Source organism: Pristiophorus japonicus, chromosome 6 (genome assembly GCF_044704955.1).
Source record: "Pristiophorus japonicus isolate sPriJap1 chromosome 6, sPriJap1.hap1, whole genome shotgun sequence".
Taxonomy (NCBI): Eukaryota; Metazoa; Chordata; class Chondrichthyes; family Pristiophoridae; genus Pristiophorus; species Pristiophorus japonicus.
In genome coordinates this window covers 9,894,508-9,919,504 of record NC_091982.1, presented here as the reverse complement: position 1 = coordinate 9,919,504, position 24,997 = coordinate 9,894,508, and the positions used below count along the sequence as shown (strand labels likewise).

At 46.6% G+C, this 24,997-nt stretch overlaps 1 protein-coding gene across 11 annotated transcripts in view; it reads right to left on the bottom strand.

The window, feature by feature from the left end:
- The window catches only part of tex11 (testis expressed 11), a 454,209-nt gene that overhangs the window by 211,695 nt on the left and 217,517 nt on the right, over positions 1 to 24,997 (bottom strand). For all 11 annotated transcript variants that reach the window (XR_011593569.1, XR_011593571.1, XR_011593570.1 and 8 more), the window contains 2 exons: positions 24,910 to 24,963; positions 20,906 to 20,946 (listed from right to left, as the gene is read on the bottom strand). Coding sequence is in view for 8 of the 11 variants with exons in the window: in XM_070882608.1 (XP_070738709.1) it covers positions 20,906 to 20,946; positions 24,910 to 24,963 (95 nt within the window). In the remaining 3 variants the exon portion in view is untranslated. The remainder of the gene's footprint in view (positions 1 to 20,905; positions 20,947 to 24,909; positions 24,964 to 24,997) is intronic.

The window sequence follows — 24,997 nt, the reverse complement described above, 5'->3', positions numbered from 1 at the left end:
GAATGTCTGCAGCCCCTTAATTGACTTTGCCAATCAACTTAAAAACAAAACTCTCAAAGATCTCACCCAATGGAGGTAATTTTAACTCTGGGTGATAGCGTAAAACAGGCAATTATCAGATTGATTTCCCATTTTCTTTTCCATTGATTTCAATGGAAAGCAGAATAGGATGGGGTGTATAATGGGTGGGCAATCCGATATTGCCTATTTTACACCATTGCCCAAGGTTAAAATTACCTGAAATGTTTACTTAACAGCAATTAGACTTTGTGACTAAGTGGAGTTGAGGTAAAAGATCAGCCATGATCTTACTGAATAGCTCAAGAGGCCATATGACCTACTCCTGCTCCTATTTTTTAATGTTCTTATGTGTCCTCGGGACACCTCTTCACTTTTGCAACAAAACAATATATTGCACATTACTTTGTCCAATGGTCCTGTCCTCATGAAACAATGCATCATCTAATTCAACGTGAGTAATGCCACAGGAGATCCACTAAATCTACCGATAAACCATTAAAAACTCCCTGGTGATTTTCAGCCTTTAATTTACGAGATATCCTCTCCTTCATTATATATAAAGCACTGACTGCTTGACTAGATTACAACCCAAAATTAAATCCTGAATATCCTTAGTTCTATAAATAAACCATCTCAATCCCTTACTATATTCCAGTCTGTAACTCAGTACTCTACATAAACTGTCCAAACTTCTTTGTTGGATTCCAAGTCTGTGTGTTGCTCCCAAATATTAATTTTCATACCTTTTGTAGTGTTTTGCCCTGAATTTGCATGGGGCCAGTGGTGGAGTTCTGGCATAAGTCAACTATGAGTGAAGCATAGCCTTCGGCAAATCAGTGTAATTATTTGTATTGCATTTTTTTTGACAGACATGCGTCTATCCAGCCCCGCCCCCCCACCCGTACTGCACTTTTTTGGACAGGCATGCGTCTATCCTGTCCTGGAGCTCCCCATGCTGGTACTGCACTTTTTTAGACAAGACACGCTGTCAAGTCCCGCCCCGCTTCCCGGTCCTGAATGGGGGAGGAATGCACTTGGACTGGGATAATGAACTTTGGCTGGGGGAGGGATGTACTTGGACTGGGGTAAGGCACTTTGGCTCGGGGTGGGATGTACTTGGACTGGGGTAAGGCACTTTGGCTGGCCCTTGCTGTCTTCTGGGGAGCTCTGTCCTCTGTCACATTAGGAAGTCAAAGTGGATCGAGTTACAATTTGCAAAGTCAGTGAGACCTTGGGATAGGCAATTCCAGTTACACATTCCTGTGAAACTTCAGGGTGTGGCTTATCTTCCAAGGGGACCAACCATAGACAAAGGGTGGCACATAGTGGCCATTTCGGCAGTACAAATAAACACATCCTTGGTAAATTAGGTGGGACCTGAAAACAGCAGATCCCAGTACAGGCAACAAGTTTAAAATGAAGCTTGAGGCGACCCCAAACAAGGGAATTTCTTTGGTCCCGTCCTCTGTACCGTCCAGTAGCATAGACTTTGGAATGAACCTGGCATACAGGTCCGTTGGGCAATTAAAGTGGATTCCGACTTGGCGGGGGCAGGGGGGGGGGCGGTGGGGAGCCAGACTTGGGTCCTGATCTGGGTTCTTTTTGCACCCCTGTTGTAGCATTAGCAGCTTGCCAGCCCTGCTTTTCCCACCATCCCTCTTCTGGCAAGCACCCATTGTTGCCATTCTAGCAAAGTGATTCCATCCTGAACCTGGATACCCAGTGGGATGAGGAGTGGAGGTCACCAATGCCCACGCCACTGCACTTCCATCGGTTAAGCGGGACTGAGGAGTTTTGACTGTTCCATGCTTTGGAAATTATGGGCCGTAAATTGCAGCCTCTCCAGATGTGTACGATGTGTACACGTGCCCAATGAGGCCCCGCAAGATCCAGGTTAAGGCGTGCACTGCACATGCACCTAAACCCGGCACTTGCGATCTGCCAAAATCCCCAGGAGAAGGGCCTTCGTGGGCGGAGATTTTGGATTATTTGCCCAACCCCTGCCCAACAATCTCATTAAAACTCATGCCTTGTAGAAGCAGGCGTAAGGCCTGCTTTTATCAGCGTAAGTTTTAAAAAATAGAAAAAATAAATTTTATGACTAATTTTTATATTAAAAATCCTGTCCATTAAAATAAGTTTATTTTTAACACTATTAAAACATTTAAAAAAATTGAAAAAAATGTTTTTTTTCTAAAACATTTAAGTTATTTCAATTTATATTCATTTTAAATACTTGAGGTGTTTTTTTTATTTATGTATTGTGTTTTCTTTGTTTTGGGGGGTATTCCCATCACAGAACAGGGGAGGGGAGAGCACCAGCTCAAACTGTCACAGGATAGGAGAGTGGAGAGCACTAGTTCAAATTGTCACAGGAGTTCCAATTTCAGCTTTGCTTCTTTCCCTTCTGAATCTATTCTCAGGTTCCCATCTCCCTGCCAAGCTAGTTTAAACCCTTCCCAACAGCATTAGCAACTCCCCTGCGAGGATATTGGTCTCAGCTCTGTTGAGGTGCTACTCGTGCGGCTTGTACAGGTCCCATCTCCCCCAGAAACGGTTCCAATGCCTCAGGAATCTAAAGCCCTCCCTCCTGCAGCATCTCTCCAGCCAAGCATTCATCTGCTCTACCCTCTTATTTCTGTACTCACTAGCACATGACACCGGGAGTAATCTGGAGATTATTAACCTTTGAGGTCCTGCTTTTTATTATCTCTCCTAGCTCCCTAAAATCTGCCTGCAGGACTTCATCCCTCTTTCTACCTATGTCATTCATACCGATATGGACCACGACCCCTGGCTGTTCACCCTCTCCCCCCAGAATGCCCTGCAGCCGCTCGGTAACATATTTAACCCTGGCACCAGGGAGGCAACTTACCATCCTGGAGTCATGTCTGCGACTGCAGAAATGCCCGTCTGCTCCTTCAATTATCGAACCCCCTACCACTATTGCTCTTCCACTCATCTTCTTCACCCCCTGTGCAGCTGAGCCACCCACATTACCGTGGACTTGGCTCTGGCTGCACTCCCCAGAGGAACCATCGCCCCCACCAGCACTCGGAACAGTATACTGGTTAGAAAGTAAGAAACACTCAGCGGATTCCTGCATTATCTGCCTGGTCCTCCTCTTCTGTCTGGCAGTCACCCATTCCCTCCCTGCCTGCACACTCTTATGCTGTGGGGTGGCCATCTCTAGAAACGTGCTATCCACAAAGTTGTCAGCCTCGCTGATGCACCACAGTGACTCCAGCTACCGCTCAAGCTCTGAAACCCAGAGCTCGAGTTGCTGTCGCTGGCGACACTTCCTGCACATGTGATCGTCCAGGCTACGTGAGGCGTCCAGGACTTCGCACATGGCACAGGATGTGCACTCCACGAGACTGAGGTGCCCTGCCATGCCTCTAGTTATTAGATTATTAAACTAAAGTTTTTAGTATACCCCTCTACTCTTAGTTAAAGACTAAAATTGTTCGAACTGGTACTCTCCGCTCTCTGTCCTGAAAGGAATTCCTAAAATGCATTCAGGAGAGCTTTTTTAGCCAGTATGTAGAAGCCCAAAAATGGAGAGCGTGATTCTGGACTTGGTTTTAGGGAATGAAGCTGGGCAGGTGGAAGGGGTATCAGTGGGACAGCACTTGGGTGCCAGTGACTATAATTCAGTCAGATTCAAGGTAGTTATGGGTAAGGACAAGGATAGACCAGGAATAAAAGTCCCAAATTGGGGAAAAGCCGGGACCAATATCCTCGCGGGGGACTTTGCTACTGCTGTTGGGGAGGGTTTAAACTAGCTCAGCAGGGGGATGGGAACCTGAGAATAGATTCAGTAGGAAGAGAAGCAAAGCTGGAATTGGAAAGCAGAAAAGTAGAAAGTGAATTTGGAAGACAGAGGAAACAAGGGCTAGAAAATAGTCAGCAAGTAAGTTTAGCAGTGCTAAATGGTATATACTTCAATGCATGGAGTATAGGAAATAAGGCAGAGTGGCTGAGAGCACAGATAGACACTTGGGAATTCCTAAAATGCATTCAGGGGAACTTTTTTAGCCAGTATGTAGCAAGCTCAACAATAGACGGGGTGGTTCTGGACTTAGTTTTTAGGAAATGATGCTGGGCAGGTGGAAGGGATATCAGTGGTATTAGTGATCAGAATTCAGTTAGATTTAGGGTACTTATGGAAAAGAACGAAGATAGACCAGGAATTAAAGCTCTCAATTGGGGAAAAGCCAATTTTGCTAAGCTGATTTAGCCGAGGTGGACTGGAAACAGCTACTTGAAGGCAAATCAGTGTCAGAGCAGTGGGAAGCATTCAAGGAGGAGATCCTGAGGGTTCAGAGCAAGTATGTTCCCTTAAAGAAAATGGGTGGGAGTAACAAATCTAGAGGCCCCTGGATATCAAGGTACATACAGGGTAGGATAAAGAAAAAATGGGAGTCTTATGACAGATACTGAAGGCTCAATACTGCAGAAACTCTAGAGAAGTGTAGAAAGTGCAGGGTGCAATTAAAAAGGAAATTAGGAAAGCAAAGAGATAGCATGAACATTTTTTGACAAGTTAAATCAAGGAAAAGCCAAAGATGTTTTATAAATACATTAAGAACAAGAGGATAACTAAAGAAAGAGTAAGGCCTAATAGAGACCATAAAGCTAATGTGTGTGTGGAGGCGGAAGACGTGGGTATGGTTCTTAATGAATACTTTGCGTCTGTTTTCACAAGAGCGGGGCGATGCAGAGAGTACAATCAGGGAGGAGGAGTGTGAAATATTAGATGAAATAAACATTGAGAGAATGAAAGTATTAAGGGGCTTAGCAGCTTTGAAAGTTGATAAATCCCCAGCCCAGATGAAATGTATCCCAGGCTGTTGAAAGAAGCAATAGAGGAAATAGCAGAGGCTCTGACCATCATTTTTCAATCTTCTCTGGCTACAGGTGTGGTGCCAGAGGACTGGAGGGCTGCTAATGTTGTACCTTTGTTTAAAAAGGAAGAAAGAGATAGACTGAGTAATTATAGGCCAGTCAGCCTAACCTCAGTGATGGGAAAATTGGAAAAAATTCTGATGGACAGGATAAATCTTTATTTAGAAAGACTGGGATTAATCAAGGACAGTCAGCATGGATTTGTTAGGGGAAGGTCGTGTCTGACTAACTTAATTGAATTTTTTGAGGAGGTAACAAGAAAAGTCGATGAGGATAGTGCATTTGATGTAGTGTATATAGATTTTAGCAAAGCTTTTGATAAGGTCCAACATGGCAGATTGGTCAAAAAAGTAAAAGCCTGTGGGATCCAGGGCAAAGTAACAAGATGGATCCAAAATGAGCTCAGAGGCCGGAAGCAAAGGGTAATGGTTGATGGGTGTTTTTGTGACTGGAAGGTTGTTTCCAGTGGGCTTCCGCAGGGCTCAGTACTAGTTTCCTTGCTTTTTGTGGTATATATCAATGATTTAGACTTGAATGTAGGGGGTATGATTAAGAAGTTTGCAGATGATACTAAAATTGGCTGTGTGGTTCATAATGAAGAAGAAAGCTGTAGTCTGCAGGAAAATATCAATGAACTGGTCAGGTGGACAGAACAGTGACAAGTGGAATTCAATCTGGAGAAGGGTGAGGTACTGCATTTGGGGAGGGTTAACAAGGCAAGGGCATACAATTGGGGCTGGATTTTCGGCTTTTAGAATTTTGGGTCGCAAATCGCAGCGGTGTGCAAAAGTTTTCGCCGGGAAATAGTTTGCGCCTTGTTCAAGAATTTTCGGACAAAAATGATCTGGAGGAACGTGGCATTAAATCAGGCGTTGCACCACTGACTTTGTGCGCCAGAGCCAAATCTTTTCGCGTTGAAGTAGGCGGCTATTTTTCGCATGCGCCTTTAATTTTTTTTTCCTCTTGGTTTCTTTACCGGTTGCAAATGCAAATGCAGGGTACGCCTGCGTATTTAAACCAGCCCACTTCAGCCACTTCTGCTGAGATGTAGAAGCAGGAGGGAAGGCAGCAAGGTCTTAGTGAGCGCAGTGGAGAGGAGGTGGTCCTCACTCCATCCTGTGTTTAAGAGAATATGGAGGGAGATAGCGCAGGAAGTGTCTGCTTTTAGACATTATGGCCAGACTGGCACACAATGCAGAAAAAACTCACAAGAGTCATCAGGGTGTGTACCATTTGATTCTCTGCATGCCTCCATGACTTGTAACATTAATCTCACACACTATGTGAAGTTTTTCATTTATCTGGTCCCTCTCAACACTCAGTGGGGTGCGTTTCACAATGCATAACAAAGATGAAGGCTTATTTCGGCACCCATTGGCTTTTAATGATCTATGCACATAATTTGTATCATTAAGATCGTCTCTCACAATGCACTCCAACTGCTCCTATCGCTTTCTGAAATATCACTTTCAGCCCCCATGTTAGATGCCTCTAATCTGCGAATACATACCGATGAAGCACATGCAAGATCCAATCAGATTGAACGGAGGCCACTAGAACATTCACACAGTATCACCTATTCTACTGTGGCAGGAATATATGGTCCAACAGCAGAGACCCTTTTTGAGCCCTTCAAAGTACTCCCACAACAGAAGGGAGCAGCTGCGGACAAGCAGTTTTCGCCCTCAAACAATTCCTCTGACAGATTTGGAGGAGAGGCTCTCTGCCCTCATCGGAGTCCCAGCTCGGACAGTTGCCGGGGGCGATGCTGTCCTGGCCCCAGTGGCATACAGCAATGCAGTGCCGGGATGGAATCCCTCAGGCCAGCTCTCTGGAGGGTGAGTCGGCAAAGTCAATCTGCTCAAAGACAAGCAGACATTGAAGTGACCTAGTGGAAACGTCCAGGGAAACCACAGTGATGCACCGTGAGCTTATTGATGGATTAGGATGGATCTCAGCGAGGATTGACAAGCTCACTGTGACTGTTGCGGAGGCAGCGTCGCAGATTATCATTGCGAGTCGGGAGTCCTACGAGGCCAACATTGTCCACACATAGAGGCTGGTGACCTCGAGCAGCGACAGTGGAGTTCCAGAGAGTGTAGCACGTGCCATTGATCATGCTGCAGACTCATGCTCATTACAGGCAAAAGTTTTGCTTCAGCTTGGGCAGGTGATGCAGTTCATGTCTGCTTCCAGACTCTCTGCGTTCCCCACTGTCCTACGACGAAGTGATGGTGCCGAAGCAGGCCAGCAAGTTGTTTGTACACATCGTGTTCCGGTTGCTAAGGCCCAGCCCCGTCGGGAGAGTGAGGGAACTACAGACCGGTTAGCCTAACATCAGTAGTAGGGAAAATGCTAGAGTCTATTATAAAGGATCTGATAACGGCACACTTGAATAATATCAACGGGATTAGACAAAGTCATCATGGATTTATGAAAGGAAAATCATGTTTGACAAATCTACTGGAGTTTTTTGAGTATGTAGCTGATAGAATAGATAAGGGAGAACCAGTGGATGTAGTGTATTTGGATTTTCAGATGGCCTTTGATAAAGTCCCATATAAGAGGTTAGTGTGCAAAATTAAAGCACATAGGACTGGGGTAATGTATTGGCAAGGATTGAAAATTGGTTAACTGATCGGAAACAGAGAGTAGGAATAAACAGGTCTTTTTTGGGGTGGCGGGCAGTGATTACTGGGGTACCACAGGGATCAGTGCTTGGGCCCCAGCTATCCACAATATATATCAATGATTTGGCTGAGGGAACCAAATGTAATATTTCCAAGTTTGCTGATGACACAATACTAGTTGGGATTGTGAGTTGTGAGGAGGATGCAAAGACGCTGCAAGGCGATTTAGATAGGTTGAATGAGTGGGCAAACACATGGAGATGCAGTAAACATGGATAAATGTGAAGTTATCCACTTTGGTAGGAAAAATATGAAGACAAAGTATTATTTAAATGGTGAAAGCTTGGGAAATGTCGATGTACAAAGGGACCTGGGTGTCCTTGTACACCAGTCATTGAAAGCAAACATACAGGTGCAGCAAGCAGTTAGGAAGGCAAATGGTATGTTGGCCTTCATTGCAAGAGGATTTGAGTACAGGAGCAAGGATGTCTTACTAGTTATACAGGGCCTTGGTAAGCCCACAACTGGAGTATTGTGTGCAGTTTTGGTCTCCTTACCTAAGAAAGGATATACTTGCCAGAGGGAGTGCAGCGAAGGTTCACCAGACTGATTTCTGGGATGGCAGGACTGTTGTATGAGGAAAGATTGGGTCGACTAGGCCTGTATTCACTAGAGTTTAGAAGAATGAGAGGGGGTCTCATTGAAACGTATACAATTCAGACGGGGTTGGACAGACTAGATGCGGGGAGGATGTTTCCCCTGGCTGGGAAGTTTAGAACAAGAGGTCACAGTCTCAGGATCTGGGGTAGGAAATTTAGGACCGAGGTGAGGAGAAATGTTTTCACTCAGAGGATCGTTAACCTGTGGAATTCTCTACCACAGAAGGCTGTGGAGACCAAGTCACTGAATATATTTAAGGAGAGAGATAGATTTCTAGACACAAAAGGCATCAAGGGATATGACAAAAAGCGGGAATATGATGTTGAGATAGAGGATCAGCCATGATTATATTGAATGATGGTGCAGGCTCGAAGGGCCGAATGGCCTACTACTGCTCCTATTTTCTATGGGCTAGACTTTCCACTTTGCTCGCTAGGGCCCAAAAAATGGGCGATGTTCCAGTCTTAGCGATGTTTCAGCCTTCATGATCACTGGACCATCGGCCATTTTTTGGATTGCGACTTTCAGCTCGGAGATAGCCCAGCGATGTGAAATGGGCGAAGCGAGAGCCCAGCGATGTGACATCGGCCAGCGATTGCGCAGCGATGGTGAAGGCAAAAGCTTCACTAGCAACGGGCTACTGCGCATGCGTGTTTTTTTTTTGGTGGACATGGTTCCCCGCGTTTCGGGAGGTCAGGGGTCATCCACACATGCGCAGAAGGGGGAGAGAGATCGAGAGAGGATAGAGAGAGATAAAGAGAGGTGGAAGGCAGAGACAGAGAGATGAGAGAGAGATAAAGATAGAGATAGAGATGAGGAAGACAGAGACAGAGAGGAGAGAGAAAAGAGAGAGGTAAAGAATATTCTGGCAGTGTTAGAGATGTGGAGCCAGGGAGGAAGAGGTCCAAACCCTTTTCGGATGAGGCCAACGAGGCCCTCGTCACGGAGGTCCACTCCCGGTGGGCCCAATTGACCGGGAGAAGGGGGGGGGAGGAGCGTGGTGGGAAACCAGCACCACGGGCGTACCGTCAGATATTTCATTGTAATAGAATAGACGAATGATGTCATGTTATGCATACAGCCTCTGTGCTACTCTCAGGTTAACAACATAAAAACATAAGAGCAGGCCATCTGTCCCCTTTTCTGTCCGCACACCATAAACCCTCGCTTCCATATCATTCTGTCTATCTACGACTGATCCAGCCTCCATAGCTCTCTGGCGCAGTGAATTCCACACCATATGTACTACCATATGATGCATTAATACGTAACGTCTCTTGCTCACATTTAATGGAGTAGTGCTGTTCCTCCTATGTATGCCAATGTGTTCTAATAAGCTCAATTGTGTTTTTCAGGAGTCCCAGCTCCAGAGGCGCCAATGGAGGACACGCCCTTACATACACCTGCCCCACTGCATGTGTCTTTCACCACAGGTGGTGAAGAGGAGACCACCAAGCCAGAGGAGGAGGAATACTTGGAGATAATGGAGGAAAGCCCTTGCAACCCTCTGTCTGTTGAACCTATGGCCACGATGTTGATTTCCACCAAAGAGGCATGCGGCATGCAGCATGCAGTTGGCGATACCAAGGCGCATTGGTGCTGTCGCAGACCCCCTGGAGGCCGGGTCAGCGGCTTGAGCAAAGGTCTACCCTGGACGATCGCGTAGAGAGCCTGGACGACTGTGCGAGGAATCTGTCGTGATCAATCGCGAGCAGTTCCAGGTGTTGTGGGGTTCACGGAGGAATTCTCCCGGGTGTTTGTTCGCCAAGCGGAGGCGACGCAGCAGATGATCCACGAGATACGTAAAAACACCGCCTCTATCCATGCATTGCGGAATGCGTTCTTGGCGGCACACGGTGCTGCACCCAAAGATCCCGTGACCACCAGCACCAGCACACACGCGGGTCCGGAGGAAGCACCACCTCCTGACTTGGAAGGCGATCTCCCTGTTTTGTTTTCCCCCTCCAACAGCCCCCCTACAGGCGATTGTGCCACCATATCCCCCACCAAGGCAGGAGGTCTTGCTGTTTCCCCTTGCACACCAGCTTCGTAGCAGTACCCGGGGACCAAAACGGGTGGATGAGGTAAGGAGACGGGGTGGTCCAGGATCTGGAGGAAAACGTGGCCACAGATAGGGAGGGGGTGCAATCTTTTTTATCTTATACATATTGTTCACATTGTTTACTGTTGGTGTTTTTATTGTTGTTTCACTGTTGGGGTGTTTTTGTGTTTGTAATTTTAAAAAAATGTTCAAGTGCTGTTATTTTATTAAAACAATTTTCTTTCACTTTACAATTGTTGTGCAGTGTCTTCTAATAATGTAAGTTTTAGTAAAACATGAATGCAACTGTTGTAAAATAATGGCCATGCCAGACCAAGTAAGGATGAAATGTCACTTACTAATATAAATATAAAAAAGTGTCTAATTGTGAGTGGATCTATCTTTAAAAGGCCTTTAAATAACTCACAAACTATCTAAGCCCTTGTTTAAGCAGTCTCCTCTCTTCCTGCGACGTTCAAAATGGTGTCCGTAGTGCCGAGCTCTGTGAGGAAGGCCAGGGAAAAGCAACTATTCTCCAGCGATGATCTCGGCGAGGAATCAGCCCGTCGATGTGCCGGCAATTTGCCGAAAGTTGGGCTGGGTGATGTGTGGCCGATCACCTCAGCGATGTGAACCAAAAGTTGGGATGTCAATTTTCCGGCGATATGCCGCCGCAACTTTCCACTTTTGAGTCAAAATGGACGATAGTAGGCCTTTTTGGGCGATATATGGGCACTAACCCAGCGATGTGAAATGGAAAGTCTAGCCTTCTATGGGCTAGATTTTCCTCGTTTTTTGCATGCTTAACGCCCACTTAATGTCCATTTTACCGCTGAAATTATGTAAAATGGCCATCTATCGCCCATTTCGCCACAAAATGGAAACTGATGGGCATTTTTCGGAAACTAATCAGCAAGCGTTACTTTCCCCATGTGCGCAACGCCGGGAAAAAAATAATACTGCCCGCCCACCTTTTTTGGGCGGAATCATCAGAATGGGCAAAATCAATGCCCATAATATCGCCCAGCGTTATTTCCACACGGAACTAACGCCGAGATTCAATAATACCGCCCGCCCATTTTTTTTGTCGTAAAGAGCACATTTGGCGAAACTAACGCCCAGGAAATCGCCCACTGTCACTTTCACCACCTCGCACACATATCGTTCACAATATCGCTCGCCCAAAAAAACACTCAGAAAAAGTGGAACTGTTCTGAACTAAAGCCAGCGGTGTGGCTGCCATTTTTAAAAACGCAGGTCGCTTCATTCAAAAGGCTGCTTCAACTTCGGGGGAGTTTGGATTGACTCTAGAGTTCTTCTCAGGTGAAGTGGTCACCTCAACAGACATATTTTCAGACTCTGGACTATTGGGAGGTTTAATGTAGGTGTATTTTAGTGAGGAAATTATTGCTTCTGATCAATCGCTATTATACTTTCATTTCAATGGGGCCAGCCATTTCTCAGCCTGCATCGATTAATACGCAGATGCTGCAGAATGCAGATGGCTCAATGAATGAAGCATATCATTATGTCCCCAATTTAAGACGTGCAAAAATGAGGAGGAGGGCCAGACCATACACACCCCGCGCGTACAGGGATAAGAGGTCTTACTTCGATGTGTCCGACCACACCTGCCTTCGGAGACTGCGCTTCCACAAGGTGGTGATCAATGAAATATGTGAGCTCATCAGGCCACATATGCAGCCTGCCATCAGGACATCAGTGTCGGTCGAGGTCAAGGTCACCGCAGCACTGTCTTTCTACACATCCGGTTCCTTTTGGGCCTCCTAGGTCGAGATTTGCCCTCTTTCTCACCATGCAACCCTTCGCTGCATTAGACAGGTTACGGAGGCCCTGTACGCGAGAAGGATGGACTTTATCAGCTTCCCCATGACCACGGAGGCTCAGACTGACAGGGCTGGAGCATTCTACCGCATTGCTAAGTTCCCCAGGGAGCAAAGAGCAATGCAGTGCACTCACATCGCCATGCGGCCACCTTCTCAGGACCCGGAGCGTTTTCATAACAGAAAAGGATTTCACTCCATGAAGGTCCAACTAGTTATCGACCACAACCAGATAATCATGGTAGTGAATGCCAAATGTCCGGGCACCTTCGATGAGGCGCACATCCTGCGTGAAAGCGCTGTCTCTGACATCTTTAAGAGTCAGCCATAAGGACAATGCTGGATGCTTGTTGATAACTGATATGGCCTAGCCACCTGGCTGATGACCCCGCTGTGTGACACCCACACCGAGGCCAAGAAACGATACAACCAGAGCCAGAGAGACACATGCAAAGTGGTCCACAAAACAATAATTGTGCTTAAGCAGCGCTTCAGATGTCTGGACCACTCAGGAGGGGAGCTACAATACAATCTTGAGCAAGTAGCTAAATTCGTGGTCGTGTGCTCCATGCTGCACAATCTGGCTATCAGGAGGGGCCAAGAATTGCCAGAAGGAACTGATGCTCCACCTCAGAGAGGAAGAGAGCGACAAGGGGCTGGACGCTGACCAAAGGCTAGACAATCAGGTTGGCTATGCAACCATGCCCACGACCCCCTCCAGACCGCAAGAAAATGCCCGTGGTGGCTACATAGCTATAAGACTCTTATGTGAGGAGCTGATATCTGAACGATTTGCCTGAAAGAACATTGCTGTGAGTGACACTGCTGTGTGTGTGCAGCTCAGACATCAATGGTGCCCATCACCTTGGTGCGAGTTAAAGTTTACGTTGATTGAAGTTAAGTTTTATTTAACCTTTTCATGTTAAGGAAACACCAATGTATAACGGTCCAGCTATCTGAGACAATGTGCAACAAGGTTATGTTCAATAAAAAAATGTTTATACCAACGTTGGTCTGAAATAATAAGTAACACAGGCAAAAACACCCAACCCCTGCCCACACCCCACTTTTTCCACCATTGACATCAATCAAATGTTCAACATGTCCAGCAACACAGAATACAAATGCAAAGCAGGAGGGTGGTCCCCTCCCCCCATACACTACAACAAATTGCATACACCCAGATGGAAATATAACATGGCCATCACCTGCGGACACGCACCTCACTTTCCTTCCCCCCTCTCCTTCTCCCCACCTCTACCCCTTCCCTTCCTCGCTCCACGGCGCCTGGCCGAGGAGCTCCTCAGGCGGTGCCTCATTGAAGGGGGATGAAGGCAGAGGCGGTGGTTGCACGGGTACGGTAGGTGCCGAGGGGGACAACAGTCTCTAAAGCAGAAGCAGGATCTTGGTCCTTGCTCTCATCTATCGTTTGCAGTGGTGGAGCGGAACCTAGGGGTGGAGTGCCGCGCTCTGGGACCACTGGGAGGCCTGTGCCAGCAGCGTTCCTGGCTATCGCATCCAGTGTCTCAGCCATACCCGGAATGTACTAAGTCATCGTGGACAGCTGTCGAGATATGCCCCTCAATGCTTCGATGAGCTGGTCACCAATTTCTACAGTCCTCCTGGACAACTGTACCATCTCTCCGCTCTCATGTGGCGCGCGTGGACCAGACCTGCTGCGTCCACGAGGCCGCCGCGGGGTCGGCACCGTCCTGGGGGCAAATGGGGTGCCCTGTGGCAAGATGCTTGGGGCTGGGAACTCCAGAGTGGAAGCGGAAATGACCGGAGGAGCACTAGATGGCCTTGGGATGGAATGGCTTCTGGAGCGTGGCGATGCAGGTTCCTCAAAGTCCACGCTCTCATCTATAGTGAACAGACCCAGCGGATTGACAGGCGAGAATCGGAGCTCCTCTGCAGATGTAGGATCGTCCGGAGAGTCGGGCCCCGCGTCCTCACCTTCTGGCCTCTGTGGTCTTGCCTGGGGCCGTGCTGCTGGCTGAGCTGCAAAACGCAAATGAGGTTAATAGAGGAGAAGGGGGTGCTAGGGTCACAAGATGAGTCCAGCGCTACACACAGCATATGCGCGACAAAAGCACCACCGCTATTAAAATCATCATAGACATCACATTTCATGACCATCAACACATCGTGCATTGCAATGATTTTCATTAGGCCAGCATTATTTATAGGACAATATTAGAAGTCATTTATCAAATATGATTGTTCGGATATGAGTGGGTGTGGCATCTATTGACCTTACATCACAAAATGGTGTAAGCTTTAATCATGTGGCATCACTTCAGGGTCTGCAGATGCTTCCATGGCTGTTCGGGTGTGCTTCCCCACAAGTGCAAGCACCCACTCCGCCATCTCAGTGATGTCGTTGGGGACTGGTGGCCCCGGTAAACATTCCCGGTAAAAGTGAAAGACCTCACATATGCTGATAGTCACTCATGACTGATACAAATCAAATTATATAAATACATAAGTATATATAAATAAATGTAATACTTACTCTTGCGGATCCCTCAAGGTCGTTCCATCGTTTGCGGCATTGGTTGCCCTCACGCACCTCGTTAGTTGCCGACGAGACCACCTCTGCTATCTCGGTCCATATCTTCTGGTAGGCCTTTGGGGTGGGCTTCCCACGCCCTCCCTGTATCAAATCATCCCAGCTTAACTTGACCTCCTGCAGGAGGGAGGCATTTGCCTCATCTGAGGACCTCTTCGCTCTTTTGCGCCCTCCAATGTGCTCCTCTCCCACCTCACTGCTCTCTCCAGCGTCAGTTTCCACAGCATGCTGCGACGCCTCTTCCTTTCCTTCATTATACGCCAAATTCGGGCAAATATGTTCCTGGTAACAGCTCATTTTTGTTTCCCTATTTGCTGTAAAGCTCTAAACTTTCCCTCCTTCCTCCCAAAGCAGCCACACCACACCTACACATGCTTTCAGTCCCTCTCAGCTTCCTCTCTCTCTGTCTCCTCTTCTGCGCATGTCATGATGAACCTTGACCTCCTGAATCGCGGGGATCGAGCGTTGCCATGTCTTTTCTACGGACGTCGACACTTTACGGCAGAAGGTCAGCAAGATTTAACGCTATCGCCCATTTCATATCGCTTGCGGTAACGCCCAATTTCAAAAATGGAGACTAGGTGCTTTGAGAATGGGCGAGAAGCCAGTGATCTGAAAACCCATTTTTACCGCCCACGCCGGAAATAATGTCCAATTTTGGGCGATAAGCACAGAAGTGTGAAATCTAGCCCTATGTCTCTGAGCCATGTAGGAGAGCAGGTATCACCATTGCTCTGGAGACTATGAGCTTAGTGCCGGGTTTGAGGTCCTGGTCTTCAAACACTCTTCCTCAGGTGACCGAAGGTTGCACTGGCACACTGAAGGCGGTGTTGGAACTCATCGTCGATGTCTGCCCTTGATGACAGTAGGCTCCCGAGGTATGGAAAATGGTCCACATTGTCCAAGGCCTCGTTGTGGATTTTGATAACCGGGGTCAGTACTGCGTGGCGGGGGCAGGCTGGTAGAGAACTTTTGTCTTACGAATGTTTAGTGTAAGGCCCATGCTCTCGTACGCCTCGGTGAAGGTGTTGACAATAGCTTGGAGTTCGGCCTCTGAGTGTGCGTAGACGCATGCTTCATCTGTGTACTATAATTCGAAATCGGAGGATGGGACAACCTTCGATCTGGCCTGAAGGCGGCAGAGATTGAACAAATTCCCGTTTGTCCTGTAATTTAGCTTCACTACAGCGGGGAGCTTGCTGACGATGAGATGGAGCATTGCAGCAAGGAAGATCGAGAAGAGCATTGGTACGATGACACAGCCTTACTTGACCCCGGTCCAAATGTAGAATGGGTCTATGGTGGATCTGTTGGTCAGGATCACGGCTTGCATGTCATCGTGGAGCAGGCGGAGGATGGTGACAAACTTTTGAGGGCAGCTAAATCTGAGGATGATGCTCCATAATCCCTCACAGTTGACAGTGTCGGAGGCTTTTGTGAAGACAAAGATGGCTATGTACAAGGGTTGGTGCTGTTCCTTGCATTTCTCTTGTATCTGCCGCACAGTGACGATCATGTCCATTGTGCCCCTTAGTGGGCGGAATCTGCATTGCGCCTCAGGGAGGAGCTCTTCAGCCACAGGAAGGAGGCGATTGAGGAGGATTCTTGCGATGACTTTCCCAGTGGTCGACAGCAGGAGATTCCTCTGTAGTTACCGCAGTCGGACTTGTCACCTTTCTTGAAAATGGTCACGATTACAGCGTCTTTGAGATCTCCTGGCATGATCTCCTCCTTCCACATAAGGGAGATGAAGTCATGAATCCACGTCAGTAGTGCTTCTCCGCTATATTTTAGTGCATTGGCGCGGATTCCATCTGCTCTTGATGACTTGTTCTTCAATTGTTGGATGGCCTTTTCAACCTCGTGCCGGGCTGAGGTTATGCTGAGATGGTGGCGGGTGGCATGTTGTGGGATAGAGTCGAAGAAGACGTTGAAGACAGAGTCTCGGTTGAGGAGATCCTCGAAGTGCTCCTTCCAGCTGGCACTGATTGCTTCTCTGTTGAGCACCTCTCCATTTTTGACCAGTAGTGTGGTAGGGCTTTGGGTGATTGGCTGCACTGAAGAATTCTCGCACGTCGTGGTTGTCGGCTAGCTGCTGGATTTCTTGAGCTTTCTCTACCCACCATCTGTTCTTTTGGTCATGGGTTTTCTGTTGGACCTTGGCCTGCTTTTTTGCCCTCGAGTTGTGTTGCTGCTTCCAGTCCAAGAATGCCTTGCGCTTACGGCATATTGGCTCCTGGATCTCCTGGTCGTTCTCGTCAAACCAGTCTTGGTGTTTCCTGGTCAAGTAACCGAGCGTCTCTTCGCAAGTGCTGATTATGGAAGCCTTGAGGGCAGACTAGGCACTGTGGTCACTCTGCATCTCTAGGCCACTGAGAGTCGTCAGGTTGGTAGCGAGGCGCTGACTGAATAGGGCTTTCTTAGCAGGATCTTTGAGTGCTCCGGCGTTGATTTTCCTGCGGCATTGTTTCTGTTACCATCGCTGTTTTGGGGCAATGTTGATGGTGATGACAGAGCGAATTAGGCGGTGATCCATCCAGCAGTCGTCAGCTCCTGTCATGACGCAGGTAATGCGCATGTCCCTCGCTGGATGATGAAGTAGTCTAGCAGATGCCATAGTTGTAACATAGGAAATGCAGCAGCCAATTTCTGCACAGCAAGTTCCCGCAAACAGAAATGAGATAATCTGTTTTAGTTATGTTGGTTGAGAGATAAATATTGGCCAGGACAGCAGGAGATCTCCCCTTGTCTTTTTGAAATAGTGCTTGGGATTTTTTAAATCCATCTGAGAGGGCAGACAGGGCCTCAATGTAATGTCGCATCCGAAAGACAGCAGTACAGCATTGTCTTTAACACAGTAAAACGTTCCAAGGCGCTTCACAGGAGCATCATCAAACAACATTTAACATCTCCAACAGTGCAGTGTTCCCTCAGCGCCGCCCCTCCGACAATGCAGTGCTCCCTCAGTACTGCCCCGCCGACAGTGCAGCGCTCCCTCAGTACTGCTCCTCCAACAGTGCGGCACTCCCTCAGTACCGCCCCTCCGACAGTGCGGCACTCGTTCAGTACTGCCCCTCCGACAGTGCGGCACTCCCTCAGTACTGCCCCTCCGACGGTGCGGCGCTCCCTCAGCACTGCCCTGACAGTGCGGGGCTCCCCGAGTACTGCTCCTCCGACAGTGCGGCGCTCCCTCAGTACCGCCCCTTCGACAATGCGGCACTCCCTCAGTACTGCTCTCTCAGGTGGATGTAAAAGATCCCATGGCACTATTTCCAAGAATATCAGGGGAGTTATCCCTGGTGTCCTGGGGCCAATATTTATCCCTCAATCAACATAACAAAAAAACAGATGATCTGGTCATTATCACATTGCTGTTTGTGGGAGCTTGCTGTGCGCAAACTGGATGCCGCGTTTCCCACATTACAACAGTGACGACACTGCAAAAGTACTTCATTGGCTGTAAAGCGCTTTGGGACGTCCTGAGGTGGTGAGAGGCACTATATAAATGCAAGTTCTTTCTGTTTTATGGTTAAATAGCTGGCCAACATTTTCTCTCTTTTTCCCGTCGGTCGCAGTCCTGGGACCCAAGCTCCCGGATGAGCCTTGGGGACATGCGGGCAGAAGATTCTCGGTGCTCAAGGGGACAGAATCCAGGTGGCTGGATTGGGATAAACCGTGGCCCCACCCCTAGTTCTCACGGTTAAAGATCCCAATGGCACCATTTGAAGTGTTTTCCACCTGTGGCGTCCTGGGCCACCTATCTCGCTCTCGCTCTCGCCCCTCCCTCCCTTCCTCGACCAACAGCACCAAAAAATCAGGCCAGTCACCTTGCGGGCACTTGTGGGACCATTGTAAGGAATCATCAGCAGGCCGGGGCCATTGGAGGGAGCAGTGTGCGGTGGGCCCAGACTGGAAATCGGCGCGGTCCCGGCCTGCAAGACCATCAGCAGGCCGGAGTCATTGGAGGGAGCAGCGTGCGGCAGCATACCACTGCAGGGAGCAGCGCGTGCTGCTGCAGGAGGGCGACTGCTACGAAGCCAGGTCGCTGATTGCAGTGCGGGTAGGCACAGCAGGAGGGGTGAAGGAGCAGCAAGAGTTTGTAGAGGGAAGTGACCGGGCCCAGGCGAGGTGAGAGTTCAGGGCCCAGAAGAGCCGAGAGCCCAGGGGCAGCACGGGCCAGCCCACACTGCAATATGTGGGCGCACTAATTCCGTGCAGCAGAGCTGGTCTCCAGTCGTCCTGGTTAATGCTTGCCACTGGACCAAGGCCTAGCTCTGCCAAGCCCGTGTGGTGGCTGGTGTGCAACGGTCACCACACGTTAAAAAAATCCATGCACAGGCATCTTCCACCCTTCACGGTGTAGTTCAGGATCTGGAATATTAGGGCCTTCATTGAAACACCTGTGAACTCATCCCTTTTTGATGTGGAGGCAAGTCGTCCTCACTTCAAGGGACTGCCTATGATTATGATGATATGACTCCCCCAGTATTGCACTGGAGTGGGGCTTGAACGCTCGACCTTCTGACTCAGAGGCGTGAGTGCTAACAACTGAGCCAATGCTGTTCAGCTTGTAAAAGGAGTGCAAAATGTAACTATGTGAAATGTATATAAACTTACAATGAAACACATAAGAGAATAAGAAACTAGAGTGAAAATGTGCACCTGTTGGAGTGGAACACTTAGGGCTGAATTTTCTGTGGTGATGGCGGGCGCGATTGGTGATGGGTTGGGTGGGAAAGCTGTTTTTTTTGACACGCGGGAACCTGCTGTCAACTTGCTCCCACGCACCTTTCCCACAGGTGCATCTATCATCATGGAGCCGATCTGACCTGCAACGGCGGGGGACTCAATTGAAATCATTATAAGATACTTTACAGGCACTTAAGAGCCTGTCACACCGTCCCCCTCCCCCCCACCTCTTCTACTTATTAAATTTCCCTGCATTGCTACAGGATTCACACAGCTTGGGAACCACGTCTGGCAACCTGAAGCATAAGTTCCGTGGCCATTGCTCCAGCTGAATACTTGACAGCATGGAATTGATGGAGATGGAGATTCTGCACTACTTGAAAAGTTCCTGGAAAATGTTAATTTTTCACTGGCCATTCTCGGCTGTTGCCTTGCAACTGAACAGTAATTGCAGTGAATTGATCTGCACTATAAAAAATGACATACCATTTAAATACATTTTTGTGTTGCTTCTGGTCAAGTGTTTCTCACGGTATACTGTGATTGTCCAGTTACACAGTAAATCAAGTCATCAACTGTAACCATTTCATTCTCATCACTCATTCCACTGGTTCAATTTTCTTTCAGTCCCTGAATATGACTAATTACATTTTTCAGTCTGAGACTTTAGGGTGAATTTCTGCAGAGGTTCTCTCACTTGTCCATTGTTAACTTCAATGGAAGAACTGCTGAAATCCCAGAAATACATTGTAAGCACCACTTATACTGTTTGTCAGGTATTTTGCAGTTCTTCCGCTGAACTTGCACAAGATTGTAAATCCACCCCTTTACAATTACTTTTAAAATATGCTTAATTTTATGTATTATCTATATACTCATCTTTTATTTCTACCAGTTACTGATAAAAAAAAGCCTATAGATTTGTGACAACAGCACCAATAACTTCCCAAATAATATACTTTTTAAATTATGTTCTGGATCGTATTTGTAGATGGAGTCATATTACTTAATGATAATTTTATTTAAATACTTCTTTGTCACGCATACATATAACTTTTATTATATGACTGTACAGTAAAGATTCAATACCCACTATGTTAGATTGAACTTAAAATGAAATGTGGCCAGGATTCCGGCTTAAAATGCATCATGAGTGACATCACAAGACCTGCTCTATCTAATTGGGCTGGGTAACACTCTGGGCAAGCTTAATAGGCCCCATTAAGGCAAGTTCATTCTGTACAGCAGGAAGGAGCCCGCAGCAGGGTCGGGACCCGCACAGACACCAGCCACACTGGACCCCGCCCCCAAGGTAAGGAAAATTCCGGCCTTAGGCACTGAAATTATACTGGCTGATATTAACCATTTAATGGCTCACTAACTCCATTAAAATAGCAACAGAATTTTGTATAACGCGTTGTGTTCACCGGTTAATGTCGCGTGAATATTTTAACGACTTAAGTAATTTAACTGAAATGGTTGAAAAGTTACAATAGAGTTGCAATAGCCTCTGAACATAAGAGCCCATTATTGTGCCTACCAGTCTTCAAATATGATAAAAGGGAGTCCAGTCGTTCATGTCTGCCAAAAGAAACAAGGCATATAGTTAGATGTCGATGGTAAAAATTTGTTAGAAACATAACCAAGACTATCTGTGTAATTTTAAATATGCTTGTCTAGGTCAGGAATGTTCAATTTTGTGGAGCAGTAGGGTTAAAACCACGTACTGGAACTCATAAGTGACTTGCATATGATGAAATTGCTTTTGAGTCAGGTAGAATCATGATTTGTACAATATTGAATAATAACTTACATTTAAAAATATGCTCCAAAACCCCCTCCACGATCCTGCTTCCAACTTCCAAATTCGAGGCGTCGATCTCACTAGATTACTCCCAGTGCTCCTTAATTCTAGAATTATCATAACTCTCCTAGGTCCGGAGACCTCTCTCCCCAACACCCCCAGATTCAAGGACATCTCCTCATAGAATCATAGAAATTTACAGCATAGAAGGAGGTCATTTCGGTGCCAACAAGAGGCTATCCAGCCTAATCCCACTTTCCAGCTCTAGGTCCATAACCCTGCAGGTTACAGCACTTCAAGTGCACATCCAAGTACTTTGTAAATGTGGTGAGGGTTTCTGCCTCTACCACCCTTTCAGGCAGTGAGTTCCAGACACCTACAACCCTCTGGATAAAGAAATTTCCTCTCAAAACCCCTCTAAACCTTCTACCAATTACTTTAGATTTATGCCCCCTGGTTGTTGACCCCTCTGCTAAGGGAAATTGGCCCTTTTTATCTACAATATCTAGGCCCCTCATAATTTTATACACCTCAATGAGGTCTCCCCTCAGCCACCTCTGTTCCAAGGAAAACAAACCCAGCCTATCCAATCTATCCTCATAGCTAAGATTCTCCACTCCCGGCAACATCCTCGTAAATCTCCTCTGTACCCTCTCCAGTGCAATCACATCCTTATTGTAATGTGGTGACCAGAACTGTACGCAGTACTCTAGCTGTGGCCTAACTAGTGTTTTATACAGTTCAAACATAATCCCCCTGCTTTTGTATTCTATGCCTCGGCTAATAAAGTAAAGCATTCTGTATGCCTTCTTAACCGCCTTATCTATCTGGCCTGCTACCTTCAGGGATCTGTGGACTTGCACTCCAAGATCCCTTCGTTCCTCTACACTTCTCAGTGTCCTACCATTTAATATGTATTCACTTTCCCTGTTAGCCCTTCCCAAATGCATTACCTCACACGTCTCTGGATTGAATTCCATTTGCTGCTGTTCTGCCCATTGATATCTTCCTGCAGTCTACAGCTTTCTTCTTATCAACCACACAGCCGATTTTAGTATCAGCTGCAAACTTCTTAATCATACCCCCTATATTCAAGTCTAGATCATTGATGTATACCACAAAAAGCAAGGGACCTAATACTGAACCCTGCGGAACCCCACTGGAAACAGCCTTCCAGTCACAAAAATGCCCATCAACCATTACACTCTGCTTCCTGCCTTTGAGCCAATTTTGGATCTAACTTGGCACTTTGCCTTGGATCCCATGGGTTTTTACTTTCGTGATCAGTCTACCATGTGGGATCTTATCAAAAGCCTTGCTAAAATCCATATACACTACATCAAACGCACTACCCTCATCGACCGTCCTTGTTACCTCCTCAAAAAATTAAATCAAGTTAGTCAGACGCGAATTTCCTTTAACAAATCTATACTGACTGTCCTTGATTAATCCGTGTCTTTCTAAATTAAGGTTTTTCCAATAATTTTTCCACTACCTAGGTTAGGCTAACTGGCCTGTAATTACTTGGTCTATCCCTTTCTCCCTTCTTAAACAAAGGTAGCACATTAGCAGTCCTCCAGTCCTCTGACGAAAATGATGGTCAGAGCCTTTGCTATTTCCTCTTTTGCTTTTCATAACAGTCTAGGATACATTTCATCTGGGCCTGGGGACGTATCCACTTTCAAAGCTGCTAAACTCCTCAATACCTCATCTCTCACGATGTTTATTTCATCTAATATTTCACATTCCTCTTCCCCGATAGTAGTGCCTGCATCGGCCCTCTCTTTTCTGAAAACAGACGCAAAGTATTCATTAAGAACCATACCCACGTCTCCCGCCTCCACACACAGATTACCCTCATGGTCTCTTAATAGGCTCTACCCTTTCTTTAGTTTTCCTCTTGCTCTTGATAGATTTATAAAACATCTTTGGGTTTCCCTTGATTTTACTTGCTAATAATTTTTCATGCCCTCTCTTTGCTTTCCCAATATCCTTTTTAATTTCACCCCTGCACTTTCTATACTCCACTGGAGATTCTGCAATATTTAGCCCTCGATATCTATCATAAGCCTCCCTTTTTTTGATCCTACCCTGTATGTCCCTAGACATCTAGGGGGCTCTAGATTTGTTCGTCCCACCCTTTTTCTTTAAGCGCACATATTCTCCTCCTTGAATGCCTGCCACTGCTCTCCCAGTGATCCCACATGCCAGAACGTGTCACTATATTCCCAGAACCTCCTTCTCCAGTAGTCTTGGAACCCTGGAACCCTCCTCCCCAGTGCTGCAGACCCTGGGACCCCCAGCCTCAAAATACTAAGAGATTATTACAGGTCCACAACCAGGAACCTCCTTCACAATGCTCTCTGCTGACGTCCGTGTCCTAGTAATACTACTTGGCATAACAGCCCTGTTCTTATAAAACCTCTAACTCACCATGGATAATGCTTTGGGAGATCTGCCAGTAAGTTTTTAAACTTTCTCTACAATGAATTAATATTCAAGCAAATGGCTGCTGATATGAGCTACAGCAGCTTATTAATTATTATTGTAGCTCTATAAATCAAATACATAGTACAGCTAGTTGATTTCCTGTGCCACTGCATATGGATCTTTTTTAACCATGCAGAACTGAAATTTTTTTGAAAAGTAAAGTTAGCAGAAGCATGAGTATAGAAGAAAAAGAGGTCGGGCTGTCTTAAAAAAGGAAACACAACCAAAGCTATGAAATGAGACCAGAACTAGGACTACTTAAAAAGCAGAACTGGGACCAAATGGGGAGGTGGGGGGCAGAGGTGGGAGGGAACACAACTGGGGTTATTTTAAAAAGGCAACATAACTGAGGCTGTGAACAAGCAGAACAGGAATAATTTTCAAATAATCAGTTGGGGGACTTTTTCAAATAAGGAACACAACAACAATTTTGAAAATAAGGGACATAATGGGGTCAGTTTAAAAACGAACACCGGAACTGAGTTTTTATTTTAAAAAACAAGAGAGAAGCTTATTTTAAAAGAAGACAAGGGAATTTTGTTTAAAATTGCACGAGAACTGTATTTTCTTTTAAAAAGAGAAACGGTGGAGAGAAGCTTCCCAAAGTCTGGTTTGGTGTGCTCCAGGTGCTTGTGTGGGTGAGTGATTTTGTTAATAAAGTTAGGCGCGTAGGTTGGAGGCACTGCAGACCTCCAATGTCAGAAAAAAGCTGGTGGCCCAAAGTCTGATGCTGAGGCAGGGTGCAATTTTGTGAGACACAGGGAGCGCCTGCCCCCTCCTTATAAGTGATGGACAGAGGCTACACCCCCACAATGCCATCCCAAAAACATGGGCGCAAGGCCAGAACCCAATGTTAGGGTGGAAGTCTGCCTGAATGACTGTAGATTTTCAAGGACCATGCATTTTTCTTTGGTTGGTCGGCACCAGCTATTTCTAACAAGAACTTCACTAGTGAGATCAACAATGGAAAAATATCCATCTTGATTGTACTGATGGAATTTCCACTGACGCATAAATCAGTGGGAACCAGCATGGAAATGTATCTACACCTTTCATCAGTGGGTAGTAGCACACTGCAATTGGTCTCAGCAGCTAGAAACAAGAAACTATATCATGCTTCAATATAAAGCATTGTAAGCAGCATTTATTCATATCACAATAAAACTGCAACCACCTTTAACACAGTACTTCAAAAGAAAGGATGCAACTCGAACATAGATACAATCAGAATATAGATGCAGCGAAGTTACCTTCTGTCTTTATCATCTGTATCTGCAATAGATGGCACAAGACGAATTAAACATCTGTTTAAGATAAAGGGATCGTGAAAAACCTGGA